The 24,857-nt window shown below is 40.5% G+C and overlaps 2 protein-coding genes across 2 annotated transcripts; one reads left to right on the top strand and one right to left on the bottom strand.

Moving 5' to 3' along the window:
• The first annotated feature begins 207 nt into the window (after positions 1-207).
• On the top strand, positions 208-7,204 carry ACBD7 (acyl-CoA binding domain containing 7). The gene is made up of 4 exons (XM_009814224.2): positions 208-431; positions 6,739-6,856; positions 6,966-7,028; positions 7,116-7,204. Exons 1-4 carry the CDS (start codon positions 420-422, stop codon positions 7,187-7,189), a joined length of 267 nt encoding a protein of 88 aa, XP_009812526.1. The 5' UTR covers positions 208-419; the 3' UTR covers positions 7,190-7,204.
• Positions 7,205-7,769: 565 nt separating this feature from the next.
• Positions 7,770-23,971, bottom strand: OLAH (oleoyl-ACP hydrolase). Its single transcript, XM_059819041.1, has 7 exons — positions 23,908-23,971; positions 15,346-15,477; positions 13,651-13,789; positions 10,308-10,407; positions 9,134-9,309; positions 8,153-8,238; positions 7,770-7,903 (listed from the first exon to the last, which is right to left on the bottom strand). The coding sequence occupies exons 1-7, from the start codon at positions 23,930-23,932 to the stop codon at positions 7,770-7,772; spliced, it is 792 nt and encodes a 263-aa protein (XP_059675024.1). The 5' UTR covers positions 23,933-23,971.
• Between the last annotated feature and the right edge of the window lie 886 nt (positions 23,972-24,857).

A 24,857-nucleotide genomic window follows, 5' to 3' on the forward strand; every position in this document is an offset into this window, starting at 1 on the left:
AACAGGGCTGGTTGCGGTTCAAATCACTCAAGAAATTCCTTTTTCAAACAAATGGCTTGGAAATCTTGCTGTATCTCTGCCCTCACGCTGTCAGCCTAATTCTCAGGGGTATGGAAACGAGCTCAGGCTTTCTGAAGAAACTAGCGTGGACCTAATGCCCTCAGCGTCCCTTCCCCGGCATTGGTAGCCGCGCAGTTGTCCCCACAGGTCCCGAGAGGTGCAGTGGGAGTGAGCCCCCAGGTCCTGCCCCAGCGTGGCTTTGCTGCGGCAGGCGAGCTGAGGTCACTCGTAGCCAGCCCAACGCCCTCCGTGGAGCACAGCCCCTGTCACTGCACTCGCGCCACACAGCCGAGAGGCAGAAGCACTGCGTCCCCGCTGGAGAAGGAGCAAGGCCATTCCCTGGGCATCCTCGCAGCATCATGACTCTCCAGGTAAGCAATTCCGCATCTGGTGAGACACAGACACAAGGAGAGGAGAGGGGGGGATGCACTGTCTATCTGTGCAATGCTGTGTCAGAGACAGTGGTATTTCTTCAGCATAATGATTATTACTGCAAAATCAAGGTTACCTTGCGACACGGGAAATTTGCCTAAGCCTTTGGAGGTTAAATAATGCATTACTTCTCTCAAGTTGAGGGTGAGGGACATGCTGCTTATTTTGAACTATTCATAGGTTGTGGAATTTTTTTGAGCCTTACCTGTGTAGAGCACGCATGAATTATTTTTCTTTACATGTGCATCTGAGTTTGCTAGAACTGGGTTATTCATTGAAAGGTTGGTACATAATTATTTTTTTAGGATCTAGCTAGTTACTTGGAGCTATAAAAGGAGGGAAACTTCTAACACTGAAGCAGTGGTATATGTGCATTTGAGAAGCATGAATAATTTTTAAGGGAGTTGTGCATATTTTTTTAGGGTATGTGCGTCTTTGGAGTGGTACATTTTGATGGGCTTGTGTTTTGGTAGGAGAGCTGCTACTTTCTACCTTCTGGCTAGAGAGAGCTTCCTTCTACCTTCTCTCTGACTATAGATTTAAATAGTTCTTGAGGAAATTATCTTCACTGCTGGCTTTTAGCCTCCTACCTTTGTAGCAAACGATGAATACTTCCCTTGTCTTGCCCATGACCCGATGGATTAGGCTGTTTTTCTTCATTAGGCTTTCCATTATCCTTTTCACTTCAAGATTTGCAAGGCCTTTTATCCCGGTCTCATTATAATGTCTGTCTTAGCTTGGTTAGTGTGCGTGTTTTGCAAAGAGTGAGCAACATAATGCTCTGACCTAGATGCAGGGAGTGTATTGCCAGTAGCTCAGCAATTTTCTTCTGAGCTGCAATTATGTCGAATGGCACAGAGGTTTCATTGTTTTACATTTTCAGCTAAGAGGAAGAATAGTATTTCTTCTGTGGGTCAGAATTGCCAAATCCCAAACATAACACCACCTTTGTTTAATTAGTGATCACTGAAATTATAGTTTGTTTTATTCTGCCTTGAATTCACCCTAGAAAATAAATTTATTAGCCTGATGTTTAAGCGATGAGCCATATATCACTATTAGAAAGAGCTGAGTGCAGTATGATATGCCATTGCTGTGTACAATTACATTTTCACACAAAAATCAGTGGTTGAAATATTACGGTATCCTACACATTCTGCATTAAATGTTATAGAGGTTTTCTATCCACTGTCACATTGGTTGACAGCTACTGTCCATATCAATAAAAATTCATTGAATCAAGCTGTATGGGAATGAGGACAAAATGAATAAAATAATGTTTTCATCAGGGAGGCTGTAAAAGATTTATAAGTTTTGCAAACTGGTGAAGTATTCTGCTGTAAATGAAGAATTCATTCAAGCTTTTTTCTTTGCAAAAGGGGAGTATGTGGTAAAAGTCTGATAATTTGTGCATTTCTCTTTAAAGCATCTATGTATGTATATGTTTATGTCTGTATATATACTTACGCTTTTAATTTGAGGAGTTAAAGGGAATTGTATTGGCACATGATTAAAAGGAAATTATATTTTTATGGGCTGCTCCTAAGCATGTTGTGTAAGCAAGCAAATCCTAAGCAACAGTCTGTGCACAATGTTTGGCTAGAGGGAGATGAAGAAAGAAGTGTTTAGTGTTTACATTTCATTTCTGCATATTTCTTGCTGTGTAAGATATGCATTTGCATATTTTTAAAACAGTATCTTGTGATATTTGCCTATAGATCTAAATAGAATAAAAGTATATGAAGAGAAGAAGCTTATTAACATAATGGTTCCTTTCTTAATTTATTTTTTTGAGTTATCTTTTGTCTGTACAAGTCTTAACAAAGCTTCTAGTTCATTCTTATTGTGAAGTTTAGATCAGAAAACAGTGCAAGGCATGTGGAAGATTTCCACTAACTTCAGTAGTCCTTGTACATAAATGCTGGTGGAGGCTTACATGCAGTAGTGGCCACAGTATGAAGATGAAGATAAAACTTATTTAAACTTTTGCGGTAACTCACTTTCATGTTTTATTATTGATACTGCTTTGTAATCGTACTGTTAACAGAGCATGAATGCTGCTTTTGTTTGTACGTGTATGGATAATACCAAGAGATGTCTGTGATGCAGGAGTCAGTGATAGGTATAGTTAAGTATGTCACATCTACTGGTGTTTGGATTAAGAATGAAATATTTATTTAAATAAAATTTTAACTAGGAGTGTCAAAGATGTACAGTTCCAGTTTCTTTTGGACGCTATTTTTAATTCAGTGATAAGTTATTTGCATTGCTGATTTTGTTTCCCCTCATTTCGTGCATCTCCGCAATAAATGATAGATGTCTATTAAAAATACTTTTGTAAGCGCGTATGCAGACGTGTGGTTTTTGCGTAATTAGACTACAGTTTTGGTACCTGAGTACAAAACTCCTTTGTATTTTAATACAGCAGTGTTTGAAACACTGCGCAGCAGCGTGGTGTGTCTGGAGTGACGCTGGGGTAAGGCGGGATGTAAATTTGGAGCATGTGAGTTCCTCTGCAGTAACTGCCCGCGTCCTTGCTTCTGCCCTGAGGTGAGCACAAAGTGGACCAGGCCTGTTTTCATGGAGGGGTAAGCTCCCATCTGTCAAGGTATATAGTGAAGTAAAATGTCATTCAAAGAGTCTCACAAGTACTGTGAGTTCAGACTCTGGTTTAGCTTATAGCGATGTGTCTGTCCACCCCCGTGCTCCCAGGCTGAAGGTGCCCATGCTATGCCTAAGGCGCAGGGCAGTGCACTCATGCCCCAAAGCCCTGAATTCTCTCCCTGTGCTGTTGGCGGCTTGTTGGCCTCAAACATGTGCATTCACCTTTCTGGTTTTGCTTCTAAAGGGAAGGATAGTGATATTTACTTACTTTCTATGGCCCTTGGCAATTTTTGGTGAAAAATGCGTTTAACGTCTGAACTTGCGGAAGCATTTCAGGTGGTTATAGGAAATTCAGATACAGTTACTCTACAGAGGGAGAACAAGAGAAAATACTGCCTAAGAAGAAAAATAAAGATTGCAAGGCTTTCATAAATGCAAATATTAATATTACAAATATTAGGAATTCCTCATAGTGAGGACTTTTTTATATTGCTTACAAGAAGCACACATGAACTATGGACTGTGATTAATAACTAAAGCACTTGGGGTTTTTATGGCCAAAGATGCTTCTGTTTTGAACATCTAGGATAAGCCAAGGATTGAATGATGCATGATTCAAAACGTTTTTGTTTGCACCTAAGCTAGAAGCTATCAAAGCTATCATTTCTGGAGAAAGAATCAATTTCTTTAATCGAATTTGAGATTAGGGTTTTCTTGTTTGTATGGATTTTTTTGCTATGGCATCAAGAAGAAGTAGATGTAGAGAATATACAGTTTTCACATTAGCCTAACAAATGATCCTAAGGGAAGTACTATTACAACTTGTGCTGTAAACTTCATAAAGTCCAATGAAATTCTAATGCTAAAGCTTACAGAGTAATTAGCGTGAGTTTCTTTGTACCGTTCTTCACTTAATTGCTGTTCAGCAGATTCAGTATTTAAAGAAGAAATAAAATTATCTTGTCTGTATATATGTATGCATATACCTGTTTGTAGCCACAGCTATTGCAACCGTGGCAGTCCAGCCATGGTTACAAGGATTTTGCAGCAGGAATTCCTCAGGATCAGATCATACTACTGTGTGCATCATGAAAACTTGGCCAGCTGACAAAAGATTTCTAAAGGTTTATAATTTACTGATTTGACCTGAAATATAAAGATTTTCAGTCTTCTATAATTATGTTCATAAAATGTTTCTGTATTTAACTATTTCCTTTTAACATCTGTAATTTAAAGGGGGCTTCGCATTTTATTAACACTGAGAATTATTTATATTAAAACAGGAACAAACTGCATAAGCATAGTTACATGTTTTCAGTCTGTAAAGTTTTAGATTTACGAATACAATTTGAAAGTAATTTGATTTAGAATTTAATGTGGTAACTCTGCCAAATCATATACTTTATCAAACGACCAAGTTTCAGAGCTTTAAGTGGACAAATGGCACTTCGAATCTGGCTAATTCTCAGTATTGTACTGAGTAAAGAATGAAGGATCATTATATTAAAAATATCTCCACATAACAGCAGTGTTTCTCAGACTTAAAACTGATGAAGGCTGTTTTAACAGTCTATACTCTAACAGTTGGACAGATGATCTTTTCCAACCTAAATGATTCTGTGACGCTGTCCACTACTCAGCCTCTGGGAGGCCTCGGTGGGAATCTCCTGGAAACTTCTGCTTGTCAGAACTAGAGATGTGGATTATCATCATGAACCCTTCTTACCTAATGTTCTGTGAATTTATAACTGCAGTTTAAAGAAGATTAAAGATTTATTTTTAATTGCTTTTTGCAGTGAGCATTCCTGTGCTAGAACACCCTTTTAATCATACATCATGATTTTTTTTAAACCATCCCTTTTAAATACACCTGTCTGCCTGCTGCTCCTTGTTTTAACTCTGCTGTTACAGAGTACATCCTCCTGTGGTGAGCACTTTTGTTCTTAGAAGACCTGGGCTTTCTTTTTGTGGGTTTCAAATAGCAATTGAAAATTTTGCAAAAAAATTAGAAATTTCTCAGGAGTTTGTATCTGGAAACTTTATTTACTAGCCAAACTAGATTTCCAGGAAAAAAAAAAAAATTAATTCCATCTCAGGAGGCAGAGGTGACTCATTTGGTGGGAGAGTGGCCAGGTTTCTGTGCAGGAACGCTGCAGTGCACTCAGCTACCTGTTCTTATCCTCTTTCACCTGTTGGTGCTGCCTTAATGCAGCCACCAGCTGATGTGTCCTTACCTCAATGAATGTGTAGTTTCATGATTCCATGAAGGCGGCTTTCTTTGAAGAAAGATACTGGAGCATCAGTCTCTAAATTCTTTTTCATTTTTCCTTCTTAAATTTAAATACAGAAATAACCTTTCTCTTGTACTTTCTCTCTGTTTAAATACAGAATGCTATAGAGAACCCAGCTGTCATGCGTACTTGCTTATTTCTATCACCTGGTCCACCCAGCACAAGTTGCTTGCCAAGGAGAAAGTCATCAATTAAAGAGGCAAATGTGCATTAGGTTTTCTTATTTAAGAAAAATAAAAATCTTTCCTGTAACTAGAGAAAGGAAAAAGTGGTCTAAAGAAGTACAATACAGACTGCTGAGGTAATGCCAGGGTCTCAGTTACCTAAACAGAGCCACAGCACTCATGCTGAAACCATTGTTGAATACGTCACTGATTTTAGCACAAAGTTGTAGGCTGATTTTGTACATATTAAGTATATGTGTAATAGCACATCTTGCAGGATATACTGTGCTTCTGCAAACACAGATCTAACTCAAAAGCTAACATAATTATTGAAACCAGCATATAGTGTATTAAAGTGCCTGTATCTTTTTTGCATTATAGTAATGCAGTAACCTGATGGGTCTGTGGTTACTGCACAAAATCTCTCTCTCTCTGAAATGTCCTGGGCATGAAACAGGACTCCAAACTCTATGCTAAAGTCTAGCCTGAGAGCTAGTATATAGAGAGAATAACAGCTATGGCCTCGGGTTGATGTGAACGTGGGATGCATGATGATGAAAGGAGTAAATTTATACTTCACTCGTGCTCCACTGTGTTTGAGAGTTGGGTGTTGAAGGTAGTCCTGGCAGTGGGACTGCTCATCTCCGTGAGGTACATCTGTGACAGCTGTTGGTCACCTACTGCACTGTCAGCAGAGAGTAGAAATGAAGGGGGAAGTGGGCAGTACCCCTCAGAGGGTATTCGAGCTCTGCCGCTCGAGTCAATACCATGCAGTCAGGGCCAAAAGGGTTCAGAGATTACTGCTGGAGTGTAAAGTTCACTGAACGCCTTCATACCCTCAGTGTGAAAAGTGTGAAAGACATATACACTACATTCGTTGTATAGGCTGCTTGCATGAATGTATCTGTAGACAGTCTGTAATGGTTCAAAGTGTTTAGATGTAAAACTGTTGGAAAAAAGAGGTTTACTTATTTTAGCAGTGCTGACCCTATCAGCTAAGCAGGCCTAGTTCCCTTTCTAATAACTTACAGTTTTATTAAGCTTCTTTCATGGGAGAAATGCCTAAACTTACCACTAAACCCAAGTGGGTAGTTGAGAGTATCTAATGATACCACTGTGTGTGCTATACTTCACGTTTTAAGCACACCCCTTGAGAAGAAAACTAATGCTTTCTTTTCTTTCATCAGGCTGACTTTGATGGTGCTGCAGAAGATGTAAAAAAATTAAAAACAAGACCAACTGATGACGAACTGAAGGAACTATATGGATTCTACAAACAGGCTACTGTTGGAGATATTAATATTGGTATTCCTATTCCTATATATACTTTACATTTACTCCCATATCTTGATGAAATCAAGCAACTGTTATGTAAATCTGCATGATAATCAAAGGTATGCATTTATTTTGGCAGAATGTCCAGGAATGCTAGATTTGAAAGGCAAAGCCAAATGGGAGGCATGGAACCTGAAAAAAGGTGTTACACCAATTAAATTTACATCATGTAGTCGTGTTTATAGGATGACAAATGAGGAAAGATAATGATTCCTACTTTCCTTTGCAGGTTTATCGAAGGAGGACGCCATGAATGCCTATATCTCTAAAGCAAAAGCAATGGTAGAAAAATATGGGATCTAGAATACTCAAAATAATTCCCACTAATAACTAGTTTTTCAGTAGCTAGTGAACTAGCTCTGTTGAGAAAAATGCAATACTAACTCATTGTATAGCCTGACAGCAAAATCTCTTAAGCATAAGCTGTTTGACTGTAAAGGGTATTTACATGCATACTCTATTTTTAGATTGTATCTTATTCTAAATAAATTTGAACCTAATAAATGAAGCTTTCTGTAAGAATTGTGGATTTTTATGGGTATTAAATTCTATTTAGCATTTTTACAGGAGCACACAAACAGAGCAGCTCTAAAAGTAAAATAATATAGCTGTTATTTTTTGCAAATGAGGTTATGGAATGAAGTGAAGGGTTTGTGCACATGCAAGATGAGAAGAGGGAAAAGATGAAAACTCCAAGACTCAAAGCCAATGTTTATTTTCAAAAAATCAGGAAAACTCACCCTTTTAAACGATTGCAATAAACATCTGGAAGAACAGAACAACTCTTAGGCATAACTGCATGCAATTGTACAGAAAGAATGGCTTACTATGAAGTGCTGTGGATTAATCTTACACCTTCTGCCATTAAAATAGAGAGAAATACTCATAGTCCAGCATTTTCTATACATTGTGTTATGTGTTTTGTCAAGAAAATTTCATTAGAGGGTTCCAGCAGATAAAAGTGACCTCCAGGAAGCTTGTAAAAGGAAATATCTCCAGTTGTTAGATCGTGCCAGGCTGAAAAAGATATTTAAAGTGTCAGAGAAATGTCAACTATTGTGGTCATTTTAAATAACTATTTCAAAGGTATTATTTAATAATGATTTTAAATCCCATATCAACTGTTTGGGTTCATACATTGAGACTGCTCTGTTGATTTGTTTCATTTAAGAAGGAGATAAAAGATTCTAGAAAACTCTTCATTAACTGATTTGATACAACAGGAAAATGTGTAAGTGTAAGAGGAAGACAATTTGAGCAAAGTACCTTCTAAATCATGTGGTTTATCTTCAGACCCATTAAAGCAGGTAATATCACAAGAGAGGGGGATATTCCCTTCTGCCTTCTCAAAACTGTGAACATAAAAAGTAGTAATAAAACTTTCCATGAGGTACCTATATTTGGTTTGCTTCCACATACAAAATAGCTTTTTCTTCCTGCCCCAAAACGTAACAAACTTCAGGAATTAGTCTTTGCAGAACATCAGGAGAAGGAATTACTGTATCTGTAAGATTCTTAGCTCCTTACCCTACTGCAATTAGATCTAAAATTTTAAAGAATGACCCAATAGGAAAAAAAGACCTTCAAACTGCAATAAAAATTCTCACCTACAATAAATGATTATGTTGCCTGCCTATATGAAGGTTCTAATGTTTCAGGGCCTTATCAACATCAGGTTCCTATGGCCAATATGGGTCCCACATCCAAGAGTGTCCTTGTCTTTGCCAGGGTAAGAAACCTTAACCCCTCAGCTACATGAGCAGTTGTGTGACATCCAGTGGGGACAGCAGTTAGGACAGACGAAGCCGGTTGCTCCTTAGGCACCTAGAACACAGGGATTCTTTGCTTCTGGTTAAGCTAGGGGTCCTCGGATCAGGAGGCTGAATGCAGTGATCCTGAAGCATGATCAGTTGAGTTTGTTAGCCTCAGAAAACAATAAAAGATGTGAGAACATTCCTTTTAGTGGCTACTAACTTTGGATCATAAGTAGAACTGTGATTCCACCATGACATGTTCACTACTGTAATAGCAGTAGTGGTTGCTACAGTCAGCAGTGTTTTCACCTAGGGCTTAAATACTGGAATATAAAAGGAAGAGCACACAAAGGAGAAAACTGTGTTTACTGTTTCATATTCTTTTTAAAACAGAAAGGAGAACAAGTTACAGGAAAGAAAAAAGAAAACCTGAAATGATCAGACAGAAGTAAAACTGTAAAATATAAGTGTAATACAAAATTGTAAAACTTACGAAAGTGTCTGAAGAACTCTAATGTCTTCTCTGAAAGTATGTAGCAGACGTTTCTTCACATCTTCATTTTGCAAAAGGTCAGAAGGAGTTCCTCCGACAATTTGTATATGTGTAAGAATCTCTTCATCTACTGTATCATGTAGGGGTATCCTTTTGATGGCAAGAAATGCTTCAGACTGTCAGTACCAGACAAAACAGATCAGGTGTTGTATATTATATACTTTAAATAATATTTTCATTAAGAATTGTTTTAGTAAAAAAGTACAATGATTTCTCTGTCTCCAAAATACAACGGCTGTTTAGTTTAACATCCACAGAGAATACTTTCCGGAAAGGGTTAGTAGACTGTGTTTGCTGAAAATACAGATTATGAGTGAGCCAAGTACCCTCAAGATCTGAAACTTCCACAGACAAATAACTGTTAATTTAATTTTGTTCAAAGTTTGACTCTCACTATTGAAGTACAACTATGATAAAATAATTTATCTAAGAGAAAGAAAAGCCTAGCAGTGGACACAAAACTGACTAATGTAGGAATGGAGAGACCAACTGATTATGGAAATTTGCAGTACTAGCTCATACTCAGGATTGCTAAGAAGCCTCAGAAACAGAAGAACAGAAATAGCAAATGATGACTGAAGACAGGAGGGCTGGGAAAAAGCCACTTCACTGTTGTTTCCCTGAGCAAGACTAGCAGAACCACCAGAACCTCAGGAGGAACTGAGGACAGATTAAAAAGCCAACATAGAATGAGGAGGGAAATAAACGGACAAATGTACTGAGGGCTGCTGCAGGAGGTTTATGAAAGACTAGGTTAAGACAGTTATTTCACATGTTACAGAGTAGGGAGTGGCATTTTATATTTTGTTTTGATTACTTTTTAGTATTAAGCCGAAGGCCATAGTTACAGTATTCAACAAAGGTAGCATTAGCTTAAGGAGGCTGTTCTCCCTAGGCTAAGGTTAGCAGCAGTGAACATTCTGTAACATGAAATTCTCTGTCTGCATCAGAATTAATTTCCTCTAAGAAAACAAAACATTTTTCTGCTTGCATTCAGAAGCAATGCTTGTTTTGTATTAAAGCCACTCTGCATACTATACTGTAAAATGTTATTTTTACTCTTGGTAGCTAATACACTGTTTTGTTTTCTACTATTAATGATTCTGTAACTTACATTTGGGGCATGTCCCCCTGATTCAAAAAGGTGGATCGGCTGTAGTCCATACTTTTCTTTCAAGTGTAGCGCAACTGCAAAACTAATATAAGATCCAAAACTGCAGTGAAAAGAGAAATTAAAGCAAAGTAAGCAAAGACGTATGTAAAAACTGGAAAATTTAAACATAATTGGAATTTCAGTGCTAACTGGCTATCTTGGAACAGTTATTGAAAACATATGACATGTAAATTATAGTGATGTTAGCTAATTGACATGAAGTGTATTCCTATACAGTCTAGTTTTACAAATCACAGAATCACAGAATCACTAAGGTTGGAAAAGACCTGTAAGATCATCAAGTCCAACCATCAACCCAACACCACCATGCCCACTAAACCATGTCCCACAATGCCTCGTCCACATGTTCCTTGAACACCTCCAGTGATGGTGACTCCACCACCTCCCTGGGCAGCCTGTTCCAATGCTTCACCACTCTCTCAGTAAAGAAATTTTTCTTAATAACCAGCCTAAACCTCCCCTGGCGCAACTTGAGGCCATTTCTTCTTGTCCTGCCGCTAGTCACATGGGAGAAGAGACCAACACCCACCTCTCTCCAACCCCTTTCAGGTAATTGTAGAGAGCGATGAGGTCTCCCCTCAGCCTCCTCTTCTCCAGACTGAACAACCCCAGTTCCCTCAGCCGCTCCTCATAAGACTTCTTGTGCTCCAGACCCCTCACCAGCTTCGTCACCCTTCTCTGGACACGCTCCAGCACCTCAATGTCCTTCTTGTAGTGAGGGGCCCAAAACCGAACACAGTATTCGAGGTGCGGCCTCACCAGCGCCGAGTACAGGGGCACGATCACCTCCCTGCTCCTGCTGGCCACACTGTTTCTGATACAGGCCAGGATGTCGTCGGCCTTCTTGGCCACCTGGGCACACTGCTGGCTCATATTCAGCTGACTGTCAATCAACACCCCCAGGTCCTTTTCTGCAGGGGATCTTTCCAGCCACTCGTCCCCAGGCCTGTAGCACTGCGTGGGGTTGTTGTGACCCAAGTGCAGGACCCGGCACTTGGCCTTGTTGAACCTCATACAGTTGGCCTGGGCCCATCCATCCAGCCTGTCCAGATCCCTCTGCAGAGCCTTCCTACCCTCAAGCAGATCAACACTCCCTCCCAACTTGGTGTCATCTGCAAACTTGCTGAGGGAGCACTCAATCCCCTCATCCAGATCATCAATAAATATATTAAAGAAGACCGGCCCCAAAACTGAGCCCTGGGGGACTCCGCTTGTGACCGGCCACCAACTGGATTTCGCTCAATTCACCACAACTCTCTGGGCTCGGCCGTCCAGCCATTTTATACCCAGTGAAGAGTGCACCTGTCTAAGCCACGAGTCGCCAGCTTCTCCAGGAGAATCCTGTGGGAGACAGTGTCGAACGCTTTACTAAAGTCCAAGTAGAACGTACCGACAGCCTTTCCCTCATCCATCAGGTGGGTCACCTGGTCATAGAAGGAGATCAGGTTGGTCAAGCAGGACCTGCCTTTCATGACCCCGTGCTGGCTGGGCCTGATCCCTTGGTTGTCCTGCACGTGCCCTGTGAGCACCCTCAAGATGAACCTCTCCATAATCTTCCCCGGCACCGAGGTCAGGCTGACAGGCCTGTAGTTCCCCGGATCCTCCTTCTGGCCCTTCTTACAAGAAGGGCATCACATTGGCAAGCCTCCAGTCATCTGGGACCTCCCCTGTTAACCAGGACTGTTGATAAATGATGGAGAGTGGCTTGGCAACTTCCTCCGCCAGCTCCCTCAGCACCCTTGGGTGGATGCCATCAGGCCCCATAGACTTGTGAGTGTCCAGGTGGCATAGCAGGTCGTTAACTGCTTCCTCCTGGATCGCGGGGAGTTTATTTTGCTCTCCATCCTTGTCTTCCAGCTCAGGGAGTTGAATACCCTGAGGATACCTGGTGTGGCTGTTAAAGACTGAGACAAAGAAGGCATTTAGTACCTCAGCCTTTTCCTCATCCTTCGTGATGATGTTCCCTCCCGCATCCAGTAAAGGATGGAGATTCTCCTTGGTTCTCTTTTTGTTGTTAATGTATTTATAGAAGCATTTTTTGTTATCCCTTACAACTGTGGCCAGATTGAGCTCTAGCTGGGCTTTTGCCTTTCTAATTCCCTCTCTGCATGACCTAACGAGGTCTTTGTATTCTTCTTCAGTGGCCTGCCCCTTCTTCCAAAGGTGAAAAACTCCTTTTTTTCCTGAGTCCCAGCAAAAGTTCCTTGTTCAGCCAGGCCGGTCGTCTTCCCCGCCGGCTCTTCTTACGGCACATGGGGACTGCCTGCTCCTGCGCCTTCAAGATTTCCTTCTTGAGGAATGTCCAGCCTTCCTGGACCCCTTTGCCCTTCAGGACTGTCTCCCAAGGGACCCTCTCAACCAGTGTCCTGAACAGGCTGAAGTCTGCCCTGCGGAAGTCCATGGTAGTGGTTTTGCTGACACCCCTCCTTACTTGGCCAAGAATTGAGAATTCTATCATTTCACGGTCGCTAAGCCCAAGACGGCCTCTGACCATCACTTATCCCACCAGACCCTCTCTGTTTGTAAACAGCAGGTCAAGCAGGGCACCTCCCCTGGTAGGCTCCCTTACCAGCTGCGTGAGGAAGTTATCTTCCACACACTCCAGGAACCTCCGGGACTGTTTCCTCTCTGCTGTGTTATATTTCCAGCAGACGTCTGGTAAGTTGAAGTCCCCCATGAGAACAAGGGCTTGCAACTGTGAGACTTCTGCCAGTTGCTTGTAGAACGCTTCATCGGCTTCTTCACCCTGGTTGGGTGGTCTATAATGGACACCCAGCAAGATATCTGCCTTGTTTGCCTTCCCCCTCATCCTTACCCATAAGCGTTCAACCTTGTCATCACAATCATTGAGCTCTATACAATCAAAACACTCCCAATCTGTCTGTCTTTTAGTAGTCTCCTTAATTTGCAGTGAGAACCATTATTTTGAATACTTGGGACTAAGTGATCTTCAAAATCTATATGTTTTATGAATGGTTCACCCCCTGCAATCATATAGAGTAAGCACTGACACAGATATTAACAGTAAATATAATTATAATTTATCAGTGTAAAAAAAAAATCACAATACTGCCATTTTTAGAAAACATTGTGCCTGAAGTAATAAATAGATAACCAGAGTCTTTGAGATCAACAGCATGTTTTAGGATGACTTGACAAAAGACCTTTGCAGAAGTGTATTATTTTCCTAAAGTTTTTGCAATAAAGGCAAGTAACTATCTTCTCCTAGAGTTCAAAGATAAAGCTCCTTTACCAGGGTATCTAAAAATGTATATATTTTCACCTGTGACCGAAAAGTGCAAATGGTTTTTCTTGCAATTCTTTTAACAAAACACTTGCAATTTCATTAACCATGGTTGACATGTCTTTCGCAAAAGGGTCCTTAAGACGAGATTCTCTTCCAGGAAGCCTTACAATGAACACTGCAGAAGAGGTGGAGGAAGGGAGGGAAAAGAATTATAGTTATTTCAAATAGAAACAGTAAAATAATTTTAATTAAGTTTTTTAATCTCTTCTGCAGAATATATAGATTATTTAAATTAATCCTTTTTACAGCTGATACAGTGTATTTGCTATTTGCTATTGCTACTACTGTCTTTTAATCCTGTAAGAGATTAGGTTTCCATCCCTTCCTTTACTCACAAATGTTGCCTCTCCAGTTGATCTGATTGATGAATGCCTTGGGTCAGAAATCCACAAGGTCCTGATCTTGGCTGAGGTTTCAAAGCAACTTTATTGCTATTAGTATTAGTAACAACCACAAATTCATTAATTTCAATAATAGTAAGTTTGAGGATTGTGTAAAATATATCCCTTCAAGGGCAGCATTAGAAAGTTAAACTGTATTAGAATCATACAGTCCCTGTTTTCTTCTTTGCAGTCTCTTCAGCACTGTAGTAAAATGTGGAATCATAGTATAAATTGATGGCAATTTATATTTATATGGAAGGACATAAGTAAGGAATGAATAGATCAGAAAAAAAATATTGATTTTCTAAAATCTCCTGCCAAACTCGTATGGAAGTAATGGGTCAGACACAAAGTATTTTAGAAGAGAGAGAATAAACCGCTACCTAATACCATAGATAGCAGTACAGAAATGTTTGCATCTTCTATACTTCCTCTCTGCAAAAAACATTTCTGAAAGAGCATGCTGCACCCTGATTTTATTACATGTGTCTGCAGTTGCTCCTAGGCCATCTCCTTAGTAATTTTGTTGGAAGTAGTTCCAGTGGATAAAAGCTTTTTTGTTTCTTTTTTTTTAATTTCAAGGAAAATTTGATGTGACTTGTGCAACTGTTTACAGAAAGTACACAAGCATTTAAAGGACTGGTACAATTGCAATGGCAATGCTCTCTAAAATGCTAAATTACTTTTTTCTTTGTGGAAGGTCTGGAAAATGGCCTTGGTTCCCCTTCAGATAGTTCAGCAATGGATGTTTTAAGTGTTGATATAGCCTGATAGCAATAAGAATTACTTTGCACTGTAACTAAATGTCGTTTCACCGTTATAAATCCATAGTTTAAACTTCAGTTTTGATACAAGGAGTGCAAAACCATGCAAACACTCTGGATAACAGAAATTCATTCTGTGCAGTCTCTCAACATTAAAAATAGTTCTCGTATTTTCACTGTTAACCTTGCTGATGCCTTTTTTTAACATATGAACAATATGCCAGTTTGCTATTTCGGATACCAATGGTTTCTGAAGCAGTCAAGCATACTATAGTCTTGTGAAATCTAGCTCTGAGGATATAACTTTTTAACCTAGTCAAATATAATTTGATCCAAGGTGGTACAGAAACTTAATAAACTCAGCACCTTAATGGAAATGCTAATTCCTAATGAATTCCTTTCTAGATAAGACCATTGGAAAAAGATTGCAGTGCTCTCAAGAACATTAAATTCCATTCAAAAAATTTGGCTACCATGTACTTCAGACTTGGTTAATTTCTGCTTTAACTACACAAATGACTAACCTTCAATTGAGCTGCTGAAGAGTTTGCCCCATTGAGCAAGTTGAGAAGTTCCACCTCCAGCCCACGGAAAGCAAATCAGCCTATAGAGAGCATTTGGCTTTTTGTATGGACAAACAACCAGCTTCTCCATTCCTAAAAAAAACCCCACACACCAAACACATCTTTCGAGAACAAGACTCTTCAGATACAAGAAAACTAGAGTGAATTAAGTCTAATGTGAAACAATGGGCTGCAATATTTTCTGTCATCAGAACTGCTTGTGCTACAACAACAATCTGTTAGATATGAGATAATCTTCATGCAACAGTGGAAACCAGCTGCCTTTATAAATGGTGATGGAATAGTATTGGGCAAGACCCTTGGTTAATATTTTCTCCTATTTGAGTCACTGACCACAAAGAATGTAACAAGCAGCAAAATAAATTGATAGGGGATTTCAGGATGACCATTTGAAAACACAGGCTTTTAGAACATATACAAAAATACAAGGTCCACCTAAAGACCTAGAAAACATAAGGACCACCTCGTTCGATATTCTCGCTACTACAGTGGTAAAATGGGTGTCTAGGGAACAGCTGGATGCGGTTTCTTTATATAAAGGAAACATCTATGAATTTCTCTTTCATGTATTTATCCAGTCTCCCCTAAATTCCTTGAACAGTTGGCATCTACGACATCCTTTTGCAATAAGTTGCACAGCTTTACTATCTGTTGCATAAAGAATTATCTCTCACCATTTTTATTCTTCTTTCCCAGTTTAATTGTCCTTTATTCTTGCTGATTAGATTTGCGGACATAAGCACAGAGGTGACATCCTACTATTGATAGCATATCAGGCTGTGTTCTGTCAAAAGAACCTGGGAACACCATGTGCAACAGAAATGCCAGGTAAAAGTAAATGAATTAGAAGCAATAGTGATACAGAATTTTAAAAAAATGTTTTCTGCAACCGTTATAATAAACTCGCATGTTCTTGTTAAAAAGATGGAAAAAATAGTAATTAGGGGATAACGAGCAGCAAAATTCCATTTCCAAAATGCTGTAAATCATTATGGGTATTATTTCTTGTTTTGAATATAGCTCAGTATATGCAAGGGCTGATTCATCACAAAATACACCTATATGCCTACATGCAGTCTTTTTTACCTGCACAAAAAGTTTGAGAATAGCAACCAGATCAGAATAGGCAGCAATTCATACCTATTTTAAAACTATATAATGCAAGCAAGACAGAAGAAATTCTACCCAAATGTTGGTATGGCAATTTCTTGATTTTCACATATGTTTAAACTGGAAAGTTTGTCAACATTTGTTAAGAATCACTTCAAAGAAACTATAAGAAGAGCAAGACAAAAAAAGGTGTATCAAAAATCACTGGGCAGACAATGTGAGCTTAAAAATAGCTGAAGGATAGTGGAAACAGTGCTGCAGAAGACATAATTCCTCTGGTAGATTCATTTAGCTTCAGTACCGTTAGTCCCTTTTACACAGTCACTTCTCCCACAAAAAGACACAAAACTTCAAACATTTCTGAAGCAAATGTTTTAACTTGACAGTCAAATAAGAAAAGAAAAATCTCTTCTCAAACTGATTCCAAAGGTGATACAAAAATTTCAAGCATGATAAAGAAGCACATTTAGTTGAAGTCCTTAAACTGTTTAAAGATACATTACCAGTCATCGAAAAGCTTTCACACTTTCTTCTCACAGCTTTATTCCATCACCATCCAGCTTACTTTGCATGAAATACCTGAATAGTTGGGAAGACCACCAGTGCCTGAGGGTGTATCCACTTCTCAGCGCTGCAGAGCAAGAAGCAGGAATCGGAATTTGTACGTATTGGCAGATATGGGAGCAAAGCCAGCCTTGCAGGAGAGGAGGGAATGTGCATCCAGGTGGCACAGCCGCCTGCTTTTAAGTCTTTTCTAGGCTTAAGGGGAGGAGCCCACATCACGGAAAAAAGGCAGGGACTGAGGCCAACAGCATCCCAAAAGGGAGACAGAAGCAACATGTGTTAGGTGTGACACAGCATTTGGCAGCAATATAAGGAAGGTGTGCCACATCAATCCCAGTGATTTAAAAAGCACACGCTAACATGCCCATGACAGTACAGAAGCTGTAGCACTTTTAATACATGGAGGCCCACAATCTCAATGAAGAAAAAGCCTGCATAATGAAGAAAAGCTAGCCTTTTGTAAGAACTGTATTCAAAAGTACAGTGCTCACACTTCTGCTGGACAGTTTTCACAGACAGTTTTGTAGGGGTCTGAAAATGTTGGTGTAGAAGACCATCACCTGATTTGAATAACACACATCATTTGGTTAGTAGACCAGTCATAACTTCAACAAGCTGGAAGACATAGCACTGCATGAACAACACACTGTGGTTACATAAGAGGATTTTATATTAGCTACCATGTTATGCTCCTGGCAACCAGATGCTATCAGCAACCTAAAACCACCAGTGTATTTTGTAACTGCATTTGTAGTACTAGGAAGATTGGCTTTTTTTTTCTTTTTCTTTTTAGTCTTACTCTACCAAAAATACCAGTCACAATAATAAGAAAGTAAAAATATTCAAAAGCAGTGACCAACACTAAGGAACCTGAGTGCCAGAATGGGTTCTGATGCTTAACTTGAGACACATAAGCGGGACTACTTTGTGGTTTTCACATTATTCTTTGTTCTTCTACATTTCTCTTCATCATTTCTAGGAAACTGAAAAATTTGTGGTGTTAAGAGAAAAGCCTGCCTGTTGATCTACCCAGTCAGTAAGCACTGCTCCTTTCCCAAACGAGGTCTGCAGTCTTCTACTCACTTCTGATTTCTGCTTTCCTGGGGAAATCGACCCTTCTGACTGCAGCAGTTTCCATGGGAAGGCGTGAGCTCCACAGTGAGGGCTGGAACTGGGCCCTGCAGCTGCCTCTTCCAAACGGCAAAAGTGGAAACTGTTGCTAAGGCTTCTTTCACAGTACTTTTATGTTGTAATTATTATGAAGTAAGATGAGGCACACCTATGTTTGGAAAGTGCACAATTTAAAGCAGCTTATATTGGCTAATCCTGACCTATGCTGTTATGCCCAATACTGCTTCTCCACATGATTTATCTGCTATCAGAGGTATTTGATTATAAGGTACAATTTATAATAAATAAAGCACCTAATATGCTTTATTTATTCCTACCTCAAATTGTGCCAACTGTAAAATCTGACACCCAATGTTAATGTTATGAAAGCCAGCTGTTATAAACATCAGGCCCACTAATAATGTTCCTAAAAGTAATAAAATACTACCAGAAACAATTATTTCCTAAGGCTGAAAATAAAATAGGTTAAGAATAAGATTTTGAAAGTATAGCATTAATCAAACAGCATGATATTTCCTTAAAAATAATGAAATTATAAATTGTATGTGTTGGTTGTTTTTGTTTGCCTTCTAAATCTTTTCTCGGTATCAAAGGACTAGAAATTTATTGGTTTTCATATGAAAAATTACTATTTTCACAAATTAGTTAGTTCCAGGAGATGACAGCCAAAATTTTTTGCCATTTCCAGGGCTGAAGGCAAAAGAGGGCTTTACAGAACCAACTTTGCCAACTCAGTACCAGTACAGAATGGACTAGACTAGACTATTTCAGTTGGAAGGGACCTACAATGATCATCTAGTCCAACTGTCTGACCAATTCAGGGCTGATCAAGTTAAAGCATGTTATCAAGGCCATTGTCCAAATGCCTCTTAACCATTGACAGGCTTGGGGCATCGACCACCTCTCTAGGAAGCCTGTTCCAGTGTTTGACCACCCTCTCAGTACAGAAATGCTTCCTAATGTCCAGTCTACACCTCCCCTGGTGCAGCTTTGGACTATTCCCACACGTCCTATCACTGGATACCAGGGAGAAGAGCTCAGCACCTCCCTCTCCACTTCCCCTCCTCAGGAAGCTGTAGAGAGTAATGAGGTCGCCCCTCAGCCTCCTTTTCTGCAAACTAGACAAGCCCGAAGTCCTTAGCCGCTCCTCATAGGGCATTCCTTCCAGCCCTTTCACCAGCTTTGTGGCCCTCCTCTGGACACATTCAAGGACCTTCACATCCTTCTTAAATTGTGGGGCCCAGAACTGCACACAGTACTCCAGGTGAGGCCGCACCATTGCTGAATACAGTGGGATAATCACCTCTTTTGACCAGCTGGTTATGCTGTGGTTGAGGCACCCCGGGATGCGGTTTGCCCTCTTGGCTGCCGGGGCACACTGCTGACTCCTGTTGAGCCTGCCGTCAGCCACCCCAGGTCCCTTTCTGCAGGGCTGATCTCCAGCCACTCCTCTCCCAAGGTACACTTGTGCCCGGCATTACTCTGTCCTAGGTGCAGAATCCAGCATTTCAACTTGTTAAACTTCATCCCACTAATCATAGCCCAATGCTCCAATCTATCTAGATCCTTCTGCAAGGCCTCCTGTCCCTCAAGAGAGTCAACAGCACCTCCCAGTTTGGTATCATCAACTCCTGCATCCAGATTGTTGATAAATATATTGAACAGAACTGGACCTAGAATTGAGCCCTGAGGAACATTGCTAGTGACCAGCCAGATGTAGCCCCATTCACTACAACCCTTTGAGCTCTGCCTGTCAGACAGTTCACCCAGCGCACTGTAAACCCACTCATCCCACAGTTGAACAACTTATCCAGAAGGATGGTGTGAGGGACAGTATCAAAAGCCTTACTAAAAATCCAGAAAAACTACATCTACCACCTTCCCTTCATCCACTAGACAGGTGACCTTATCATAGAAGTATATAAAATTAGTTAAACAGGACTTTTCCTTTGTGAACCCATGTTGACTGTGCCTGATGATTGCATTACTCTTTAAATGCCTTTCAGTAGTATGGAATATGATCTTCTCCATAATTTTTCCAGGAACTGAGGTTAGACTAACAGGGCTGTAGTTCCCTGGGTCTTCCCTCATGCCCTTTTTGTAGATTGCAATAACACTGGCTAGCTTCCAGTCAGCATGGACCTTCCCAGACTCCCAAGACCTTTGGTAGATGATCGAGAGGGGTCCTGTCATAACATCCGCTAGCTCCTTCAGTACTCTGGGTTGAACCCCATCAGGCCTCATGGACTTGTGAACATTCAGCTGATATATAGCTGGTCCCTTACAATTTCAGTGTCCACAAATGGAAAGTCATTGTTCCCACACTCGTGGTCCTCCAACTCAGGGGACTGGGTAGTCCAAGGTCTATCAGTATTATTAAAGACTGAGGCAAAAACCGCATTGAATGCCTCTGCTTTTTCTTCATCCCTATTAGTCAGATGACCATCTTCAACAAGTATTGGTCCAATGTTTTCTTTAGACCTCCTCTTGCTATTAAAGTACTTAAAAAAGCTCTTGTTATTTGAAACAACACTGGCTAGTTTCAACTCTAATTGAGCTTTGGCCTTTCATGTCTTCTCCTTGCATATATGAACCACAGCTCTGTACTCTTCCTGCAAAGCCTGACCTCGCTTCCAGAGATCATACAATTTCTTTTTCCTCTTGAGCTCCACAAGGAGTTCCTTGTTCAGCCAAGCTGGTCTTCTGCCCCACTTGCTTGACTTATGACGAAGTGGAATTGCCTGCTCCTGTGCTTCCAAAAGGTGCTTCTTAAAGACTGACCAGCACTCATGGACTCCTCAGCCCTCAAAAGCAGATTCCCAGGGTACTCTGCTAAATAGCTCCCTGAATAGCTTAAAGTTTGCTCTCCTGAAGTCCAGGGTACCAACTCTGCTGTCCTTTTTTCTCATTACACTGAAAATTTTAAACTCAAATATTTTATGATCACTGTGGCCAAGAAGCCATCTACCATCACATCCCCCATGAGTCCTTCTCTATTCACAAATAGCAAGTCTCGGAGGGCATCTTTTCTAGTTGGCTCACTGAGTACCTGTGACAAGAAGTCATCTCCTACAAACTACAAGAATTTCCAAGACCTGCTCATCACAGCAGATCATATTCCCAGTTGATGTCTGGGAAGTTGAAATCTCCCATAAGGACAAGGGCTACTGATCCTGAAATTTCTCCTAATTGCCTATAGAATAACCCATCAGTGTTTACACCCTGGCTGGGCGATTGGTAGTAGACGCCCACTACAACATCTCCTTTGTTTTCCATCCCACTAATCCTCACCCAGAGGCTCTCAACCACATCATCACTAACTGTAAAGGCTATGAAATCAAACCTCTACCTTACGTATAGTGCAACAAACAGCTCCACCTTGCCTGCCCTGCCTATCCCTCCTAAATAGCCTGTAGCCGTCCATCCCAGCACTCCAATCATGGGTCTCATTCCACCAAGTCTCACTAATACCAATGGTATTGTAGCTCTGGGAGCTGAGCAACGCTTCCACTTCATCCTGTTTGTTTCTCATATTGGTGCGTTGGTGTATAAGAATTTCAGATACGCTCCTGAGCCCTTCATGCACCCAGGAGCAGTGTAAATGTTCCCACTAGCATTGCCACCCTCAGGCGATGCCATGCCAACCCTTGGCTTACCTGCTGCAATCCTGTTATTCCCTTCCCTCATCGATTCTAGTTTAAAGCTCTCTTGATCAGTCTTGCCAGTTTATGCCCAAAGATGCATTTCCCCATTGGGACAGGTGGATGCTGTCAGGCCCCAGCATACCTTGCCTCTTGAAGGCTCTTCCATGGTTTAAAACCCCAAAGTTTTGGTGGAGGCACTATTCCTGGAGCCAGGTATTGATATCCCGGGCTCCCCTGTTTCTTCCCAAGTCTCCCCCCATTAATGGGAGGATTGAGGAAAACACTACCTGTGCTCCTGAATTTTTTAGCATTCTTCCCAGAGCTCTGATATCTCTTGATTAACCTCAGACTTTTTGTTGTGACATAATTTGTACCCACGTGAAAGAGCAGAAATGTATAGTAGTCTGAATGTTGTACTAGGCTCTTCAGTCTTGTGGTGATGTCCCTAACTGGGGCCCCGGGGAGGCAGCAAACTTGCCTGAAAAGAGGGTCCGGTCTGCAAATGGGTACTTCTGTTCTACACAGGAGAGAATCACCAATGACCATAACTCACCATTGTTTCTTCTCAGTGCTGGTCTTAATGCAGGTTTTGTTGTGAGGGGTTGGTCTCTCTGATCTTGGCAAGACTGCTTGTGCAGGTTCCTCCTCTATCTCATTATGCGCTTCATCTATCGTACCCAGGGCCTCGTACCTGTTCTGTAAGGGTATCTTAGAAGGTAACTTAGAGGGTAAGGAGGGGTTTCTCTTACCACTCCGTGCTGTAACTGTCTTCCACCTCTCCTTATCCCTTGTGATGCTGCCTTCCGCTGGTACAAAGCAGATCCAGGACCTGCCTCCCTAGTGGCCATGCTGAGTTGGCTTCTGTGCATCACAGATGGCGGACAATGGCTCCACTGATTAATCTCCCTCTCACACTCTCGAATACCCCTCAGAAGTTCCTCATCCTCAAAGATTTCTTAGCTGCTGCTTTATGGCAATTTTCAGTCTCTTTTGGACCACAATACTAAAACAAATGCACCCAATGTTAAGTCAGGAAATGTCCTCATTCTTTAAAAACTGAAACTTATTTACTATCTATAGATAGTAAATGACAACATCTGCTATGCTGTATAAGCAATGTGCGCTCTGCAGATCATAGCAACTGAAATGCGTGAAGCAAACTGTCACTTCTAGCAATTCACAAGATTAAAAGTGGGTAAAACACTTATAGGATGACTAGTAAGTATGATTCTTTCAGAAATGATAATGAAATAGTGCAAAAGTAATTTTTTATCCAGTAGTTATTAATACTGGAAACCCCCCACCGTAATTCTTGTTTAAGAATAGAAACATTGCTGGGGCAGTTGCAATTCACTAATAGTAATTTAATGTGACTTACTTCAAGCAGTAAAATGAGCACATACAGATCGCTGAAGTAAAGCAACAAAGAAGCATGTGTTTCTCAGTTGCACACATAAGATTTAAAGAACTAAGTTGTGTATGATGTTGCTTAATAAAGATTGACTTTTAATATTGACAGTTGTGAAATACATTGGATTATATGTACTGTGAGCAGTTTAATTTGTCTTCTTCTCTGTCGGTCATTATTTATTGTTAATAATTATTTATTATTTTAACAAATCTGCACCATTTTTGGCACCTTTACTGCAACTATACTTCATTTCCTAGTCACTCAACTTCAAAGGATAAAAGTAAGTATACACTTAAATCTTTCTGTTAAAAATCACCATTAGCTGCTTATATGGAGAGGCATGCAGTTAAGCAGTTCTCATGCCATCCAAAGGAAAGCAGTAGTAAGTCTCCTCCCTAGGACAGTCTTGAGACAGAGGCAGTCTTAAATGAATCAAAAATAGCATGCATGCCAACTTGTTATTACTCTTAAGTATGGCCTCATAGAATTATACACAAGTAATAAAATAGGAGTCACGTAGATGAAACATGGAGGGAAAAACAGAATTTGCAGAAGGGAAGACTTAAGAGATGCATTAGCAGGATCTCCTGGAGAGATTTGGAAAGATGAGTGACACCAGGCAGAGTATTGAAGAGATCTCACCTGGAATTCTGCCTATAGCGCTCATCAGCCTCTTCAAGAAAGGTGAGTTCAAACAGGATCTGATGCAGGGTATGGCTAGAAAAGAGAGCTTATGAAAAAGAATACGTTATTTTCTACAAATACACTGGAAGACGAGGGGAGGGGAAGTGAGGACATTCCAAGTAGTAGTTACAGATTGTCCATGGATTAACCATGGCTAGAAATAAGATTTTTAACTACTGGACCCATCAGATTCTCGAACAGCTTTCCAGAAAACCTACCTGCTTTAAGATGGACATTCAGGTTATTAAAGTGGTTATAGAATATGTATAGGGCAATGGCTTGGTGAACACTTTCAGCACCATGCTCTTATTAGCTTGATGCGGGAATGAGTCTGTACGTGTGTGAAAAAAGCCAGCTAGTTGCAATGCTGTAAGATAGTTCTGCTAACAGACAAACCGTTCAGTTTAATAAATACAGAGTCCTTTTTATTATTGTACTTAGTACACAGTACATGCACTGAGGTCAGTCTGCTAAGGTCTGCTGATTAAAAAAGAAATTAAAATTAAAAAGTACTCAGAGAAAACAGGAAGCCTGGAGGGACTAGAATCCAGTAGAAAAGCTGACTTTCCATTCTTGCAAAGACAAATAAAGCATGGAAGTTACATAAAAATGGTCAGTCTGTATACAGGGCTGGCCATGGGAAATAAAAGAAAATGAAATGGACATTTTTGTTGCTATCTCAGGAGGAGATGAACATGTGTTGACCTATCACTATCTGAAGCATCATAGTAACTGATAGAACTGCTTCACTGGTACAATCACAAAAAGTGCTTCTGAGAAAGAACAAAACTTCACCAATACCAATTTCCCTCTGTCCCTGCCCCGTGGTCAGCTGCAGACACCGTGTCCCTGCCCTGTGGTCAGCTGCAGACACAGAAACGTACCGTGGCAGGACCCCAGCTGCCTAG

This window comes from Gavia stellata, chromosome 6, assembly GCF_030936135.1.
Source record: "Gavia stellata isolate bGavSte3 chromosome 6, bGavSte3.hap2, whole genome shotgun sequence".
NCBI lineage: Eukaryota > Metazoa > Chordata > Aves > Gaviiformes > Gaviidae > Gavia > Gavia stellata.